The 20,001-nt window shown below is 39.7% G+C and overlaps 1 protein-coding gene across 9 annotated transcripts in view; it reads right to left on the bottom strand.

The window, feature by feature from the left end:
* The window catches only part of GLRA2 (glycine receptor alpha 2), a 131,485-nt gene extending 114,335 nt beyond the window's left edge, over positions 1–17,150 (bottom strand). For 4 of the 9 annotated variants that reach the window (XM_054056571.1, XM_009555964.2, XM_054056572.1 and 1 more), the window contains exons 1-2: positions 16,493–17,148; positions 14,242–14,375 (exon numbers count right to left, since the gene is read on the bottom strand). In XM_054056571.1, coding sequence (XP_053912546.1) covers positions 14,242–14,375; positions 16,493–16,560 — 202 coding nt within the window. In that variant the 5' untranslated portion in view covers positions 16,561–17,148. Of the gene's footprint in view, positions 1–14,241; positions 14,376–16,492 lie in introns of those variants that run through there. The other 5 variants (XM_054056569.1, XM_054056570.1, XM_054056574.1 and 2 more) reach the window with 3 other exon arrangements.
* Positions 17,151–20,001: the final 2,851 nt, after the last annotated feature.

Below are 20,001 nucleotides of genomic sequence, written 5' to 3'. Positions count from 1 at the left end.
CCTAAACCAGAGATAAACTCCATAGAGGGCTCTGCTTCTGCAGCTGTAGTACTGCAGGTACCTGAATTAACACTTCCAGAGCTTGCCAATGCATTTCTTCATGGCTCTGCAGGCCCATCCTTTTAAGTCAGACAGCAAGGCTAAACTACTGTTAGGACATCTCAGATGGCAATGGTCATTAGGCAGGAGCAAGTTGTTTATCCTCCTGGCTTCCTCCCTGCTTAGAGTGAAGCAGACAATGTAAAGACTGGAGAAGTACTATTAAAGGCAACTTAGACGGTTCCGTGGCCAGGGCCCATGGATACTGGACAGGGAGAGAAAGGCAGCCTTATCGCACTAGAAAAGCTCCTCTGAACCACAGGGATCCTGTAGCTTCTCCAGAAGCAGTGCAGCTTTCACACTTGTTTCTAAGGATCTGTATAACATGTAGTCCAACCCCTGATGAGAAAATTCACATGATTAAACAAGTTTCCTTAAGGTTCTTCTAAGAAATCAGAAGGTAGACCACAGGTAGTCTTTACTGCAAGTACTTAGGAAAGCCTTTCCCTCTCTTTCCCTATCATTCTGCCTTTGGGCAAAACCAATGTTTCCCTGCATTTAAACATCATTATCTGATTGGAGTGTTAACAGCAAGTGAGTCACAGGTGGTAAAATTAATGACTCCAGAACAACACAGTTATCCTAAGGCTTACAAATCAAGATGACGTTTTTTATTGATGAGTGATGCCTTTCATTTATGAGTTTGTCTTTCTATGAGATTTCCACGGAGTGCATCACCCTGGCTCTGTAAGATTATCATGCCCAGTAAGCAGATAATTCCTTCTTTAGAATTATTCACCACATTCCAATGTCACACAGAAATTATTAGGTTCTATTATGCATTGATGATAAGACTACCTACTAAACAAATAAATTAAAAAAACCTCCAAACACCAAAAAAAAACCCCATACAGTCAAAGATCTCAGGAACCACTGAAATACAGTAGTTGTATCGTTCTTTGCACTGACCCAATTGCTGGAAAAAGTCAAATAAAACCAAAATTATTGTTCTGCTTCATCAACCTAAAACCAATATCCTCTGAAAGTTCAGCTGTACATATATAACAATTTAACTTGTTGAGAATGCCATTTCTTCTATGTTGAGAAGCTCAACATGAGCCGGCAATGTGTGCTCACAGCCCAGAAGGCCAACTGTATCCTGGGCTGCATCAAAAGAAGTGTGGCCAGCAGGGCGAGGGAGGTGATTCTGCCCTGCTATTCTTCTCTTGTGAGACCCCACCTGGAGCATCGTGCCCAGTTCTGGAATCCTCAACATAAGAAGGATATGGAACCATTGGAACGGGTCCAGAGGAGGGCTACAAAGATGATAGAGGGCTGGAGAACCTTCCATACGAGGACAGGCTGAGAGTGTGTGCTTGTTCAGCCTGGAAAAGAGAAGATTCAGAGGAGATCGTATAGCAAACTTCCAGTACCGGAAGGACGAGTACAAGAAAGTTGGGAAGGGACTGTTTACAAAGGCCTGTAGTGATAGGACGAGGGGGAATGAGTATAAACTTGAGAGGGACAGATTTAGACTAGACATGAGGAAGATTTTCTTCACTATGAGAGTGGTGAAGCAGTGGCACAAGTTGCCCAGGGAGTTGTGGATGCCCCGTCCCTGGAGGTGTTCAAGGCCAGCTGGGATGGGGCCTTGGGCAGCTTGATCTAGTGGGATGTATCCCTGCCCATGGCAGGGGTGTTGGAACTGAATGATCTTTAAAGTCCCTTCCTACCCAAACCATTCTATGATTCTATGATTCCTGGTTGGGATGTGGCAACAGTTTTGGGTGCTTGCTACTGCCTTTGAGACTCAAACTCATATTCTGTGATATCGGAATACATTTATGATCAACCAACTAAGGCTAAGAGCAAATACTACCAAGTATCTGAGGAAAACTTGTAAGCAATGCCAGTTACGGCAATGGTGTTTACAGAATGGAGGAGACGCAATATGCCCCACCAAAAGCAGATGAGAGGCGGAGGCAGCACTGAATGGAATCAGCAGGAAAGCATTACAATTTTTCCCTAGTTGCAGCTGCCTATTTCCAGAAAGCACACGCAGACACACACACTAATATAAATAAACTGGCATCAAAAGAACTCTTCTCTTACATCAAGATTTAAACTTTTTCTCTTCACCTGTTTAACCTGAGAAAACATCTGAGCAAAAATCCAGCCTTATGACATGACCTGGATATAAAAAGGGCTTGCTACTTTGCAAAACTGAAAGCTCTTCATCAGCAAAACACCACTGAGGAGTCACAAGACAAATACTCCAGTGATTGTCAGATGCAGGTGATTACAGAACAAGTCACAGAAAGAAAACATATCTCTGGAGTAAGTACAGCTAGAGCCATATATAATATATATATATATATACTCACACATATACATTGGCATAGTCTGAGGTCAAACAGTGACTAATCATTTTCTGAAGTGGTATATGATTTCTCAGCTGTGAGACTATCGCTGAATGTAACACAAGTCATGCTGGTAAAATCCTAACAACATTTCATGGAAGGAGAATTCCTCCTAAGATGTATTATTTATGCCTTAAAATGCTTGTGAAAATTGTTGGATTGACACGCTTCACATTCAGTGAATGCTTCTGTCCACAGTTCCAGTGCTGGAAGAGGAAGGTAAGTCTCACGCTATTAAACCTCTTCAGTTCTGCATTTGGCATTACAGGATAGTCCACACAACGTGTTCATTCTTCCCTGCCTTTTTCTGCCAAGACTGATAACAGAAACATATATTACTGTCTGCTCTGGGGTGCAGTGAGATATTTCCACATAGGTTATCTAACAGACACTGCACAAGAACAATTTTCAGGCACTATTCTATTTCACTCCACAAACCAGGACCTAAGAAATTGAAAAGCCCTTAAAACAGTTGACACACTCCTGATTTACCCAGCTAACCTGAGCTAGTCTACAAAGAATATATAGCCACAGCAGTCACAATGAATTGTATAAATGTGCTGGAGCTGGCTTTCACATAGGTAGTTTGAGGGCTGCTACTGATGTAGTTATGGCAGGCTGGAATTCACTGGAGGCCATTAATCTCAGGCATTATAGCTTGAGCTGAGCTCTGTACCATCTTGGTGTGGCACAGAGCACCTCTGAGCAAATTACTTGAAAGCTAGCTCGGATATTTCCGCACAAGCCTCAGTCGTACTTGTGACTGAGTGCAGGCAGTCCCACAGCTAAAGCCTTCCATGGGCAAAAGAGTCTGTGGAAATAAATCTACAGAACAGTGTATCAGATATCCCATCTCTGGAAATTTCCCACTGGAACTTGAAGCCTATAGTGCAAAGTTACATAGTGTATATGTCAGCTTTGAAAATATTAAAATAAATATTTTAATTCTTCATATGCCCATCAAATTATTTTTTTTTTGTCTGATCTCTCTACTATTCTTCCAAATAGTTCCATTCCAAGTCATGAGAAGCAGCTCACTGCAAGGCAACTCTTTCTGAAGTCTTCCTTCCTCCAATGCAACAGAGCAATGGGAAGTAGTTGGGTAAATTGAATTGTTTGCTTTTCTTATGACATGAAAAGATCCAAGCACCTGCTTCTCTACTTATTGTAAAACAGTGTTCACTGAAGTGAGCAAATGGAAAGGCAGAGGCTCTCAGCTTCACTGGGAGTGGGTAGCAGAGATATTCCTTGCACCTGATTCTGAGAAACTGCTCAATTGCTTTGCACTCATGAAGACAGAGCTTTTTGCTGCTGTCTGGCAAGTGAACAACGCAATGTGTACAGAGGTCTCGGACATTCCTCAGTGTGGTTAAAAGTGGTATTACATCTCTAGTCATAATATCTATACTCTAGCATAGGATCAATCAAACTTTTCCTGGTTATTCTTATTTTTAATAATGTTTCATGAAGTCAGTGTAGCCATCCAGATCATCTAAAGGACTACATGGAATTACAAGGCCAAAAATGTTGATTGAGAAGAGAAGGCAGGAGGGGAGATCCACTTAAGGAAAAAAATGTATTAATAATAATGTTTAAATGTGGTCAATCAATCTAGGCTTCTATTTTCAGCCAGAATGAACAGCTTCATTCTGCTCAGCATATTGGCTTCAAAACATTTATTTTAAAAAATGGCACTTTTTTCCTTTCTCTCTAAATATTTCTTATTTTGTTCCTTCTCCATGATTCTGATCTTATGCTGCATAAATCAATGGAAGCTCAGATACGAGAGTCAATAGACAGTCTCAAAAACAGGGCTTGGTCAATACCTTTCCCTGTGGCCATAGCGAGGTCTCAAAATCAATTTTGATTCTCTTTTTTTTTTTTTTGTTCCTCTGAGCTCAGCTATTCATTTGATTTCACTGTTCTTCCAGCTTTTCTTTTAAAGTCTCCATAATGGTCCTTGCTTCACAGTCAGAAGCCATATGCAGGACTTGAAGAAAAAGAGCAGTTTGGGTGACTAACATTACTGAGCAGACATTGATTCATGACTACTAGGGAACTATACACCAAATGATACATGGTACACATATGAACAATGGGGTTTAGAGAAATGGGATGGTTCAGGAATAGGGACAAATGACAACAGAAATGGTATGGGGATGCTACAGACAGCAGTATGCAACAGGTCAGAGACACACGGACCCATATACTCTCAACATCTAGCACTAGTAAAATAAAATTTTCCTTCTATTTTCAAGCTTTTCAGTTATTGGGAACTTCCCTTGTTTTTTCACTTCCCTCCAGTCCAACCCATTTCCATACAAGTTGTACAGAATATTACTTTGAAATTAATTCCTCCTCCTGACTGTCTGTTCATGAGCTTCTTCTGCGTGTTTAGGTCAGTCTCCTATCTCCTCCAATTCGCACATCCCCTTTCCCTCTGGGAATCTCCTACGTGATCTCTCACATCCTGAATCCCAAAAAGAATTTGTCTTTTAACTCCAAGACATCTTTAAGTCACTTCTTGGGTGTCTTTCATCAACATTTTTTTTTCAGTCATCAGTTCTTCTTAAATATAAAACGGTCAGAAGAATGGGGAAGAGAACGAGAACTCTTCACTAGCCTAGATAATAAGCATCTTATAAACTGACTGGCTTACTTTTTTATTGATATCAAATCAGCTGTTGTAAGGAAATTATCAGCTCTTTGGTGCAGGATGCTTACTGCATTGTTGTGAGGAGCATCACACGTCTTTCACATAGGCTCAGAGCTCTTTTGACATAAAGTGTTTTGCAGGGTAAGGGCATATGGTCTTTTTCTGGTTTCTTCCACTAACAGTCATGCAGAGTATAAGTCTTCAACAAAGTCATCCAAATGAGACTATATCCACACTAAGGAGATTATTGGCCTGAATTGAATCTGTCCTTAATTGTTTATAACTTTGATCAAAGTTTTTATTAAAAAAAAAAAAAGAGTTAAAATCTGGTTTTAATAGATTGTGTATGCTTTATCCCATATAAAATACACCTTAGAAGTGTGACAAAACCAGAATTCTTGGGCGTATGGCACCAAATTGCTGCAAAATTATTCTTAGGAACATAGAGACAAAGAGCTGCAAAATTCCCCTTAAATGCTTATTTTTTGGATGTCTCCTATAACCAAACTAACCAAAGCTTTTAATATCTCAGACTGCTCCATCTGATGGTGTATCACTGTCTGCAAAGGAAAATTGCAGCCTGAAACCCTTATGTAGAGTGGCCACATCTGCATTTTGGTTTGGCATAGGGGAGAGTGTGTGCATATGTTGATGCACAGGTAATAGGCTACTTTCACATCTAGTAAAAAAAACATTTTACATATGCTTCTGGTTTGGCCACACACATGTAATCTGCATGTGTCTCTCCAACAGCTGCTTTAGATTGCAGTGTGAGTTTATAGCAGCATTCCTGCCAAAGTGTCACTGTTACTTTACTCATTATTTAGGACTAACTCTTTATTAGACGGCTATAGTAAACAGCATAATAAAGAGTGGTCCTGATAAGACAGTTTTATAGCCTAAGATGAAGACATAAAGACTGCACACATTGGGAATGTAGTCATTAAAGGCAGCCTAACATAATGAATATTGATCTGGTAAATTTTAATCCTAGGTTTTTGCCTGACTAACTACGTTGGTTTAAGGAAAGCATTTAGCCTCTGCTCATTTTTATTTCCACAAGCACAAAAGATAGGGGGATAACATATAGACGTGTCCCCAGGAAGAAGGAAGAATGAGTTTGTTCATGCCATGTGTATCAATTAAACATCAGTTACTATTCTTTAAGGGAACATGCCCACAATTCAGCTAGTCACAGTAACAGCCCAGTTGCTTCCACGCAGTCCTGGGCTCTGGACATAGAAACACACAGGTTATTAGATTTTTGGAGAAAAGCATCATACCACTACCCAAACATGTTTCATGTAGAAAGAGTCCTTTTCAAGATCTTCTATGCCTGCCTCAGATTGAATAGACGCAAACTTGCACCTCCTAGACTACAAGGTTGTGGATTTCTTGGGAACTGGGGTGGGAAATCTGTCACTGTCTCCTATTCAGAAAGGTTGAGTTTCATCCTGAAGTGCAGCTATGGTCACTTTGAAAAATATTTAATAGGTCTGGATAGCCTACTGAACCCAGCAATTTGTGCAGCAAAGCACTTAGGATACAACATTTGGAAACAGAGAGAAAGTGCACTCAACACACATCTGTATCATAGGGGTCAGGGCATTTATAAGCGTGAGAAAAGTGCTGGCTCCCAATCCCTGTCCTTACAACTTTTTCTGTAACAGTTGAATCAGCTGCCCCTAAGGGGTAATGGCTACAAAAGTCACTTCTGTGCATCGCATGCAAACGGTCAAGAGTAAGGACTCTTCCCTTCAGACAAGCAGCTACGTCACAAGGTTGAAAAGTCATGTTCCCCTTATATTTTCTCCCTAGCTTAGTGATGTTTGAATTCTTTGCTGCAAAATAGGCCACTCAGAATTATTTATAGTCCTTTGGAGCAGATACTGAACCCTTTAACGTGAGGGGAAACTGGACCAAAAATCTATATACTGTAGAGGAAGGCATGCCACATATAGACCCCGTTTTGTGTTTATATTATTTTTTTTCAAGTGAGCAGAGATCCACCCTGAAAGGAACACCTTTCCTATGGGATATAATGCAGGCTCTGAGACAACTGGTCCCTACAGGCAAATGGAGATGGAGCAGTGTCTCACCACAGAGCCTGGATTTGGCTAAGAATTAAAGTGGTTGTAAAGTGAGGCAGCCTGGGGCAATTCCAGGCATAATCAGGAGCAGATCTGAAAGAATCTGAGGAACTTTAAAACAAGACAGTAATTTACTGCCAGCTTTACATAGCAGGTGGATGAGAAATGTCCAGAGGATTTTGCTTGGGTTTTTTTTGTGGACTTCTATTCCATCGAAGTCCTGTCTTAAAAACTTTTTTCTTGTACTGTCTCACTTTATACTTCCACTCTTCCCAGCTGCTGACATGCAGCCAAGGCATAAGGAGGAGTCAACATGCCTTCACACTCTTGCAATGCCTGAGGACTTCTGGTAGCTGGGACTGTTCAAATAAGCGGCTAGGCTGATCTAATTTATCCGTTACAAGTAACTCCCTGGTGAAAGGCACTCCTCTCTCATGAACTGCAACAGTCAGATTGTGCATCACGGCCTCTGTATTACTGTAAATGTTGAATTTTATCCATGGGCTTGGTGTTTATGACATTGTCAGGTCACTATTTGTACTAGACATTGTATAACCTTCATCTTAGAGCTGTGTTAGACTCCATACCACCCTGACTGCATCATTGTGGGACCTCTTCTCTGCAGTCTGTTAAAATCATTCATTTCTGTTAAAGGTTGTGAAATGCATATTTGGAAGCTGAACCACCAAACGTACATTTTCTGATGACTTAATCAGAGGTTTATATTCATATTTCCAGAGGGGACAAAAAAAGATAATGAGCCTATCTAATAAAACTGCACATTTCTCCTTTATGCTTGCATATTCCCAGTTACTATATGACCATATGTAATAGATTTGCAGTTTATAAATGTGCATATTTATAGTAAATTAAGTGTGCATGTTTTTATATTTTTTATATATATATAAATTGCATGTTCTAAGACAGCTGAAACACAACAAGACACTTAATGACTGACCCTAAGGCATTGGCTTCAACTGTATAGAAAATCTAAGTCTAAAAATGACACTGGATGTAATGAAAAAAAAGCAATTAAATTAGAACACAAACAAAATAATAGTGTCTCCTGGTTTCATATTGAAGATCTTTGGCTCTGCTTTGACATTTGCTTTTCATAAATTCCGGTAGCAGTTTATGCAGCAGCAGATCAATATTCCATGACAACAGCCCAATCTACTGATATTTCTTAATTAAATCACTGGTTCTGAATAAAGGAAACAAACCAATATATTATGGATCACTCTGTCTAACCATTTAAATATAGAAGAAAGACCAGGGACAGATCTTCAGCTTGGATGCCATGTGGCACTGGTTGCCTTTTGCTTACACTACTCCATGCTCTCAGTATTTCAGACTTGCTTTTGGATGGAGCTGGCAGTAGGAAGCCCAGAAAGAGATCCAGGGAATGTTCAAACAGCTAAGCTGCATAGATAATTGAGGGGGTTACTTGAGTGTGCTGTCTGGCCCCATTTGTTTCAAAGCTTATACATAACTTCAGTGGCCATGCAACTCTTCCACCCTATTCACGTTCTGGGAAAGAACCTTAAATTAAAGAAAGATGGACAGAAGAACAAGTTCCACAGCCCTCTTTACCAGCAAATTTAAAAGAAACACAGTTCCAAGGATCCTTACATAACTGCGCTGAAAAGTTTTCCACATAAACCGTGCATACCTAGGGCAGGGGATGAATATAATTTCCTTAGCTACATTTTTGTAGTTTAATAAAAATGAAATAAAACCTAAACAAACTCAATATTCTGTGGGTAAGGATCCTTGTGCAGCATCTAACTGTGCAGATGCAGCTTCATCTGAAAGCAGCATAAAGTTGTAGATATATTTCAAGGCACCAAATAAACCAGAAGCATACCTTCTTAATAATGGATGTTTGCACAGCTCAAGCAAACTATATTTAGGGAATTCAAGGTCCTAGCCACATCCAGAAAATGGCCATATAGCCCCCCTCCTCCTACAATCAACCTTCAGCCCATAACTTACAACTGGAATGCACCAATAGTGTGCACGTCCTTACTACATGCTGTTGTGCCTGAATGGGATTTGAGTGACCATCAACCATGGACCTTTAAGGTTCAAATGGTATGGAAAATAGCCCAGTAGAGTATACTCACCCCACTTGATTTCATGGCCAGTAATTGTTAGCAAGTGAAGCTTCTGGCTTTGGGAAGGTTGTTAACCATTGGAGCACCTGTCGCTGCAGCCCTGCAGTCTATCTCAGGAATGCTTTTCAACTTCTATATGTATTTACAATTTTTTTCCCAACAAGTATTTATTGTGAAGTGTCATATAGATGTAAGATCAACATTTGCAGACACAGATAGCACATATGTAGAAGTAACTTCTATTTATGAAACCTGATGCCATTAATTTCACCCTTGAATGTCATTCAGTGGTTTCCATTCATGCTTTTTGAAGCATTTCATTACTGGTCAACTCAGGGGCCAAATAAGTAAGCAATGGGCTTAAACATATGGGGAAAACTGACTCTTGCTGCCAAGAAGTTAAAGTATTAAGTGTATAAGCCATTTCCTGCAACAGTTGTCAAGCTAATTTTTGGTAAATTACTTAGTCCATGTGTTTATTATTCAGATATAAACCCACTGACTTGGCATGAAAATGGCATTACACCACTGTAATCACAGACTAATCTTTTACAACTACAGCCACTACACCCTCAAACTACATCATTCTAACCTCTCAGTTCAGAAACAGCATCTTTTAAGCAAGTTAATTTATACTGCATTGCACCATCCAGTGATGAAGGTAACATTAATGTGCACAGTTGCTGCACACCTCCATGTAACTCCATAAAAATCAGGATATTCCTTAGCAAAAAACGACTCCATGGGAATGTACTTAAAACACAGAATGAAATTCAACACAAAAGAAAATTGCTATAATTTTCATTGTAAACCTTTTCCATACCAAAACGATAACCCAATTCTGGACCTCTTGGTAACAAACTCCCCTTCTCTCCACCAGTGCATGACAACCACATTACTACTTAAAGTATTTTGCCTAAAGGACATAACAGTGCCTATAGATAAAATTTTCTAGCTTATGTTTATATTTGAAGTGGATTTATAAGAAGGAGGTATTAAAAAATAATGTAGTAACTTCTGAAGGTCAACACCTGCTAGGAAATGTTAAATAGGAGCTGACTTTCCATTAGCCCCACATCTCATGTTTGATTAAGTTGTAGTTTGTAGTTGTGATAAAGTTGATTAAATTTGAGCAATCTGATCTAGTGGAATGTGTTCCTGCCCATGGCAGAAGGTTTGGAACTGGATGATCTTTAAGGTTCCTTCCAACCCAAACCATTCTATGATTCGGTGGTTGATCCTTTGTATCATGGCATTGCACACAGTGCTCTTGAGGGAGCCTGAGGAGAACATACACTAATCTATCACTTCACCATCCCTGGTTTCTATCAGAAAGAAAGCAGATTATTGGCTAGTTTTATAGCACAGGTGTCCTATCCTGTTATTTCTGGTTTTGCTGAAGAAAATAAAGTGAGCAACAGAGACAACACATATACTGCTCTGGTTTGTTGTTGTTGGCTTTTACCATTAAAAATATAACACTAATATTAATCAGGTTAAAAGTACATCATACAGGTTTCACTTTTTATTGTTTTACAGAAACCATGCTAAATTGATATTGTAATTTAAGAAAAAAGCATCAAGTCAATTCATAGGACAAGGAGCGTATGTTTGTTGTCAACAAAAAGACTCTCAGAGACCTCAGTTACTATTAGATTGCAGTCTTCATATTTACATTTAAAAGTATTCTTCTCCACATTCTTACACAAATTATTAGTCTACTTTAATTCAATGACAGGTAAGTGTAAGATGAAAAGGTATGCATTAAGTATCTGACAGATAGTGATTAAAGAACACAATTTTGAAAGTATTCACTCTAGCACTTCCCTCTGGCTGTTCATCAGATGAACAGTCCTTCTCAGTGTCTGGTCATTTTGTGTTCAACTGCTTCTTGTGTCAAGAAGAACCATTAAGTCTACTCCTCTGCTTTCAAATGATTGTGTGAAACAGAAAGACAACAGAAAAGAAAGGAACCTGCAGTATACGGTACTGCTGTAAAAAAAACCAAAAAACAAAAAAGAAACCAAAAAATAAAATTAACCCTGTTGTTGATGTCTAAATATTTATATATTCACCTGTTGCTCTCCCACTATCTTCCTCTATTTTCTAATTCACAAGAGCAAATTAGAGTAAAGCAGTAACTAATGATGAAATGCTTTATCAGGATAAAACACCTTGTTCCAGTAAGTGGCATTTTCCTCTCTCTGTAGAACGCGTAGCCTTTATTCCGCAAATTAATCAAATAGCTGCTGTTTTCTAGTAATTTGGAGTAGTCATAAAAGTTTATTTAATTACTGCATAATCAATGCTATAAGATAAATGGGGACTACTCAATTACCTTTCCATGAAATCAGACTTTTCTGACACTTTAAAATGCCTACAGTGGAGTAGAAGACATGAAACTGGTAGTAGTAGGAGCTATGAAACTGGTCTAAAGCAGAAAAAGCTAGACAAATGCAAGAGTAGTGGCACAATTACCTTGATCCGCAACATCTTGGTGAAACACAAGAGACAAATATTAACATATATATTCTACATTTCATACACACATCTATTTATATGATTTAGAATATCAGTATTGTACAATAGCCTATGTGCCCAAAAAGATTTCAAAGAAATTAATGAATGTTAAAAACTGAAACAATTTGTATTGTGGTCAGAATTAAAAGCTCAGTACGAAAAATATCTTTATAATACTTAACTCAATGTAACATAAATTTCCACTTCTTTGCAGCTGTACTTTTTATTCTTTAAAAGTAAAAATATGCAATATAGTACAATAAGTATTTTCAACTTTCTTTACAAAGCTAACAAGCTTGGGCAACTAGAACATGGGTGTGCATCATAATGACAAATAAAAATGCCTATCAGTTGACAAGGTTTTCAGTGATGATGTGAAGTTTAGAACTGCGTGACTAGTTCTGAAATCTGATATACAAAATACCTTTTAAAGGAACGTAGGAAGGAACAAAAAAACATTTCAGAGCCCTCACCAGAAGACTGAGATCTCCAGGGAAGTGGAGTTATGAAACAAATACTGAAGACGTGTTTATCATTTCTAACTACTGCAAAGTACCATCCTGCTCTGGAAAGTGACTTAACAAAAAAAAATCAAAAACAAGAAAGAGATGATTCTTTGCCATTAAGGGTTCACAGGTGTCATGAGGTAGCAGCTTCACTTTGGGAACACAAACAAACCGCAGGACTTGGAAGGGAGCGGTGTCTGTCAAACAGCTCAGCATGCACCGTACTACATCACACACACCATACCTGCCCTACTCAATTGAGTATCAGGGGAGAAAAGGTGTGAATCTGTCTCCTCCTGTGTTTTTCACAAAATGGTTTTAGATACATACTGCGGAGCAATAAAAATGTGTCTTTAAGTTCCCTTATGGATGGGGACTGCTACTATCCCTGGTTTTGTTTGAGCTACAAGAGATGAAGCAGAATTATTCTTTTGGTGTCCCTCCCATATAAAGTGCAGGAATAATTTTTTTAATGATTGCTACCTTGCTCAGTTAAGGCAATTTCTGCTTTCATTTGCATTCTCCAAGAATGTCACTGATACTCATGCAAATACACAAAATAAATGTGAGAGCCTAATGCAACATTAGGCAAATGTAGACTCCAGTTCAGGAACTCAATAAACACTTTGAAAACTATTCTGAAATTAAAACTTGAGATTTCCCTGACTCGGGTTTATTTAATATGTTGGCTTTCAAACCTTTGAATCTCAAAGCTGTGCTATGCCATTCACTCAGTCATAGGAAGCAGTCAGAAAAGGCACTTTGTTCAAATCTTGTAATTTGCACATGTGGTACAGAGAGTAGAAAGCGATCTTTGATCTAAATTTAATTAATGCTTTTCTCACTGACATGTGAGCTGCTTCTCTGCTAACAGTTCATTCACTGGCTACGAAGTGATTGCTTTTTCTAGTCTTTACCAAATTTCACAGCACTACTGAAAAGGCTTAATACAGAAATACATGGAAACATGCCTTTCAGAGACCAAAGCCAATAGTTATGAGTGCAAGCATAGACTGGCATCAGATTTGTTAAGGAAGGAAGCGTTTTATGACTTTTCAAAGTAAAACCACATTCTGAGCTTTAAACTGGCATGGAAGAGCCAGTTTTAGTGGGATTACAGGGCTCTCCAGTAAGGCTAAATATCTGCAATGAAAACTTCACTCCTAGCTCCTTTCATTGAAAACCACAAGACATTCTGTGCTCACTTCCATAGGGATTTACAGGACTACAGCAAGGAAAGCTTGCTGTGAATAGTAACAGTTGCAAAAGAAGCCTCCACAGCCTTCTTCGTGCTCGTATGGGGCTGGTGAGTCTCCACAACTCCATCCAAATGTCAGAAGAAAAGGGAGGAGCCATGGAAGTGAAAAACAGAATATGGTTTTTATATTTCATAGTGATCCTGAGAAATTGGTTCTTATCATTCAGTCAGCATCTGCAGGATAAAATATGCTGCCTCTATACCTTGAGTCCTATCTCCCTATTTTGCAGAAGAACATTTTATTTTCTTCAAGTTGAACAAAAGCGTAGACCTTTTCACTGCCATAATGAAGCTCAGCACAGAAGTGTTAAAGTTATTGTCTTTATGGCTTAAAAATTTAGAAGCCAGCACAATTGCTTTTAGCGTGGAACCTGGAACCATATTTACCGTGGAATTATTAAGGTCTTCAGAAATAACCTCTGACAGCTAAATATTATTGCCATGTGAAAAGAGGGTTTTCAAGCTCTGGACTGTTATTACCTACACTGCTCTCCTAATTCTCTCCATAGATTAACTGACCTCCATGAGCCTATCGTACTGAAAAACTGAAGTTATTGAAAAGAGAATCAGAACCTAGAGGAAAAACTCTCAAACCTATAATTTGTTCAAAACATAATCAATTAAATAAACCTTACCTTTAAAATTTGGTCTGATTCTAGCATCATACCCCGATGTTCTTCCCATCAATTTGTCCAAAAAGTCTGAAGGAGACAGGGTCTGTGAGGGGGATTTTCCAGATCTTGAATCATGTTCTTTACAGAAACTCGTCCTAAATAAATTATTAGCCACCATTAGCTAATATTCAGCTTGTATTGTATTCAAGTCATGAAGAAATTATAGCACTAAATAAATGTCTCAATTGAATGAATACAGCAGTTATTATTTTAATAGAAATATATAATCTACTTTCTATCTGAAAACTTTATTATAGAAATAAAAATAAGCTTAAGGTAGTATGAATGGACAATTTACTATTCAGAAAAAACCCTTCAGCTTTAAAAAGAAATTTATTACGGCTTTAAGACTTTAGAAAACTCAATTCACTCTTCATCTTAATGCGTAGAACAATCTTAGAGGGACGTTGATATCCTGTTTCATGTCATTGCTTTAATTACATGTATGCTCTTCAAACTACATGTTAACACTGGTTTAAGGAGGTCTTAAATTTCCAAACAATAGCTTGCAACACTCATTGAGCAAAGCTGAAAAATATTTGTTTTATTAATGTTGTAAAGGACACAGAGGCACAAAAATTGTTTTTTCACCAGTGTTAGCCAACAAAGACTTAAATCATGCTAGTAAGTGCCTTGATTCTTCCCTAACATGAGAAAAAGGGTTCCAGAGTCACTCACATCTGATTTTAGGGTTTTTTTACCAATTAACATTGAGCAATAAAATGTATCAGTATTATCACCAGCTTGTATTTATACGCAAGCTCTTGGAACACGTTGTTTTCAGGATTTGAGAGCAAACTTCTGGTACCATATCATGCATGTGGTACATTGTGCACAGAGCACACTCCATGCACATTAATTATTGCAAAAAAAGAGAATTTAGGAGCTCCCCATGGGTGTTCCCTACGGAAAAAGAAACTAGGATTAAAAGGTCATATTTGGTGTGTAGAGACAGTTTTAATCATAAAGCACTATCCCAGTTCTTAAATAACCCATTTCAGTGTATCTACGTTTCAACATGATCTTTGAGCTACCTTAAAAGTAACTCTTCTTAACTACTCTCTGTTTAAATAATTGCCCAAAGGGAACCTCTTAGTTTCAGGAGTAGTTGGGGGTAGGGGCATTTGTGCATCCATATGCAAGTATAAACAAATTAGATATACATGTAAGCATCAGAAATGAGAAGCAAATATTAAAACTGTTACCCCCCTACAAAAGCACGAGAACTGTTAAAAGGCAAACTGATAGTAAATTCTTGTAGTGTGATTTTTCCAGGTTCCATTTACAGAGGACGATTGCGTCTTTTTGCTTTTGTTAATGACATGGGGAAAAAAAAAATTAACATATAGTAGGCTATATTCCCCACTTCAATACTAAAAGCATTCACTGTGGGTAATAAAAACTGGAAAATTAATCCAGTGCACTTATTTGGGATGTCCCCATACAAATTACTTGTGTTTTCCTTCAGAGATCACTAGTTATGAGTTGTGTTGTGATCCCAGACTCAAATACAAACCCTATTTCACTCTATCGCTAAATATATATACATCTCATTACTCATGTAAAAATGTTTTAAATGTATACATGTAAATATACAACAGCATACAATATAATAATGAATATTGGCTAAAATGGTGTTTGGTTAATAAGACTGACCTGTTTGCTTTGTACTGCAAAAAGTCAATAGTTGATGCAAAAGCTCATCAAACGTTAAAGAAAAAAATTTAGAAACGACAATCATATGTACTGGCGCTTTAAGTGAGCACAATACTTGTCTGACCCAGGGCTTTCCCAAAACCAGAGGACTGGTTTTCTAATTGCAAATAACTACATCCCTGACAAAACCGGTTCAATAATTTCCAAAGCTTGATGAGGAGGGAACCAAAGCAACTTCCTAAACAATCTCCGGTGGGAGCAAAGAATTTGCATCGCTCAAGGAAAATTGAAGAAAACATTTTTATCCACATTGATGATCAGTGAAAAAGCATGTCTTTGAATCAGAGAAATGGAAAATCGACCACTCAAACTTGAGATTATTATTTTTTGTGTTTGTTACCAAGCAACGAGTCTCTGAGTGTAAAAGGGATAGCCTACACAGAATGAACACCAAATATCCCCAAATATAACAAACAAAATAGGTTATGTGACATTGTATCTTTATAGTTATGATTTCCACAAGCTTTTGACAAAAACATAGAGTCGTATCACCTACCTGAAGTGGTTTGTCTCTAAGAAAAATGCAAACAAGGTTGTCAGAATTTTCACTAGCTGCCGGTTCATTCCTCCTGCTTTCTGTGATGATTTGGAAAATATCCCAGAAATTATTCCAGAGAGACGCAGGGAAAAAGTAAGCTGGTGCTGCCTAGATTCCCAAATTCAGCAACAATTTAATTTTCTTGACAATCAGGAAGAGAAGGTCTGGATCTCTACAAACTGGGGGTAAAAAAGAAGTGCCAGTCCTCGGAATCATGGTCAGGTCAAGCCTAAGCTCATCTCCAGCAGCCAGCACAAAAGAGACAAAGCGTCAGACTTGGTCGTTCCCCTGCCTCGCTTTTGGTAATGAGAAAAAAAAAAAAAAGAAATTAGAGAAAAAGAAAAAAAAAGGAAAGGAAAACAAGAGGAAACTCAACTACACGAGAAGCTTCATTAGTGCAGAGAGCAGTCTGTTGCCAGTATGTTTTATTCCCCTTTTGCTTTGAATATTAGTATTTATGAACGGTGGTGGGGCTACTGGGTCGGTCTGCTTTTCCCCTCTTTGGGCAGGGAGGCGTCAGCGCTGCCGGGGATGGAAGGAGGGAGAGAGGGAGAAAGGGAGGGCTGGAGCGGGCGGGGGCCGCGGGGAACCCCGGCGCCTGTGCCGGAATGAGGCAGGCGGGAGCGCACCGCGCTATAAATTCAGCACTCGGACAGCTCCGCGCCGGCCGCCGCGCATGCGCGTGGGGGCGGTGGCGGGGAGTGCGTGTGTCTGTGCCCGCGTGTGCGCACGTGTGCGCGCGTCTGTGCCCTCGAGTGCGCGCCCGCGGGTTGCGGGGCTGTTGCGAAGGGGATGGGGGTGTCCCCGTGGCGTGTGTTTGCGGGGGAGCAGAAGCGTGTATTTGTGTGGAGTGTGTGAGGGGACCGGGGGGGCGCGACTGTCTGCCCGCGGGGCCGAGGAACGGGGGTATCCGCGGGAGCAGACGCCGCTGGAGGCGCTGCCCCGCCCCGACCGACCGCCGTCCCTCCCCCGCGGCTGCGGGAGTGGCTGTGGCCGGGCGAGGGGAAAGAAGTGTCCTTTCTTGGCGGGGGAAGCGAGGAAGGGGGTTTCTGCACGCCGTGGGTGAGGGGTGAGACTCACCCACCCCCGCCCCATCCCCCCTTCCCGCCAGGAGCTGGGAGCCAGTCCATAAAGGTGCGAGAAGGAGGAGCGAAGTGGTCTTTTGAGAAGTGGCCGACCACTTCTAAACGCTAAGGGGAAAAATACCTTTGCTTTTGCAGTTGTTTGGCCTGGAGCCACGATTCCCCTTGAAACTTCATAGAGAAGCCAGAGAAGAATTATCCACATACTCTCACGCATACGATGCTATCGGAGTGTTTATCTTGTGAAACTGTGCCACTTCTCAAAAAATATCTTATGAGACAGAAGGGGGTTATAATCGGGCTGAAAGTGCACCCTTTCTATGTAGCTGTGCAAATCAAGGACTGATGTGAAGCATTTGGATGAATCTGCTCCCCCAGCTGGGTGTCAAAACAAAGTCTTGCTGCCTTATAACTAGGGATGGAAGGTTTCTTATTTCCTGAAATGCAGTGCAAGGGCAAACATAGATCCAAAACCTGTGATGTTCATATTTTTGCAACAAATCGTAAAGGTTAGTTACACATAACTACTAGGTATTTCCTGCTGTATTAGCTGGGATTTCCACTTGAGGATACCTTCATTTAATGGTGCTCTACAGCTCGATGCACAAGATCTCTTGGTCCATGGGGCAGGGACTCTAAAGCGGGAAGATCGTGTAGTTTCTATTCCCAGTTTGTTTTATTTCTTTTCTATGTGGTGTAGAGAAAATAACGACAGGCATCTTGCTAGGGCATGTTTCCTATCTCCAGATCCTGGCATGGTAGAAGGAGATAACTTAGCCTTTTATACTTGAAGAAGGCAGTTACTCAAGCCCCTGCAGCAGGCTGATGAAGCAGGGGTGAGACCCAGCTTACCCATTCCTCACAGTCCTTCCCCCAATCTTCCCACAACTTCAGTTGCTCAGTTACAGGTCCTCATGTTAAACCCAAACTGTTATGGAGGAGTAGGTTGTTTAGGAGGAGGGAGAGAATAACTTGACCCTCTGAAGCGCTTATGGTGGCTGATGGAAACTGTTTAACACGCTACAACCCTGAAAGCATTTTGGTGATGTGTTTTTAAATGGGCAGCTGGGGAATCTAGTCTCATGACAGTCAGGGAATATAAAATGTGTTTTCTCTGCTGGTTTTCTCTCCTGCCACTGGTTACTCTATGGTTTTCCATACTCTGCAACACCCTGAGAAGAAGCTGGGTGCTTCCCCACCAGTTCTGTTGATTCTCATTAGAAAAATCCTAAATTATTGTAAAACAGGATCAGTCTGTTTTCTTTAATGTGGAAACCCATTCCTGCAAAGAAGTTGTATTTTTTTTTGCCCATTCTACATTCAAAAAATAAACAAATTGCTGTTCTGTCTTCCTTCGTATATCCAGCTGTATTCTCCCACCACAGAAAGAGTTCACCTGAACACTGCTTCACTTCCACAAAAGTATTCGCACGCATTTTTCATATCTCCATGTTAATGCCCCACCACTTATGACAGGTGCTCTTAACGTGTTTGTAGTCATCTTCAAAAATTGCCTTTGAAAAGTAGTTCTGCTCCCATGTAAGCATGAGATCAAAGCCAATTTTCATTAAATGAAACTCAGTTGTTCCATTTTGGTTTTTTTATTTTAACATTGCAAATCTACCTTTCTAGCTTTTCGTAGGTGCAAATGCTAAATAATATTTTACCTTATTCACAAGAGGATGAAATAACTGAAAAAAACCAGCAGTTCCAATACACAAATGTGAGTTAAGTCTCTTATTGCCTTGCCTCCAAGTCTACATCAGTAGCAGAAATGAAGAATGTCCAACAGAAGAAAGGCCACAAAATTTGTTTTTGTTAAAACTATCAATGTTTAATAGTAGACGTTGCAGGTTGGTGCTGAATCACTGTACTATAACGTCCTTTAACGTCTTCAGATGATAAGTCCTCTTGCTATCTTATTAAAAAAGAGAGGTTGAGCTGTCTTTCTTACTGGAGTGTCTCATTCTGAGAAATAAAGCTCACAAAGCGGCACCTGGAAATAAATGCAGTAGCTTTGAGTCAACAAAGGCATGCTTTTCAAAATCTGTGCCTGTCCCCATCTAGATAGGAACCCAATAACCCTGCTATATATTGTTACCTTGGGTTAAGACAAATGGAGAAGCTGGAAAGCAACAATTTCTATCAGCTGCAGGAAGAATCTGTCTCTTTAACCTACACTGCCATCTGCTTAAAAGTGTGGGGAATCTCAGGAATGCTTGCAGAGTTCTTAATGCGGAAATCACTCAATACAGCAGGTATCTTTCCAATGAGGCTGTTCACATGGATTTTGTGACATGACATGCTTTTAAAGACCTATAAGTGTTCATTACCTTTCTTGGTGGAAAAAAAAAAGGTAGGTGAACGTTCTGTAAGTTTTCTAGC

The sequence above is a fragment of the Cuculus canorus genome, chromosome 1 (genome assembly GCF_017976375.1).
Source record: "Cuculus canorus isolate bCucCan1 chromosome 1, bCucCan1.pri, whole genome shotgun sequence".
Taxonomy (NCBI): Eukaryota; Metazoa; Chordata; class Aves; order Cuculiformes; family Cuculidae; genus Cuculus; species Cuculus canorus.
The sequence above is the reverse complement of the archived record's forward strand: the minus strand, read 5'-3'. Positions and strand labels throughout refer to the sequence as shown.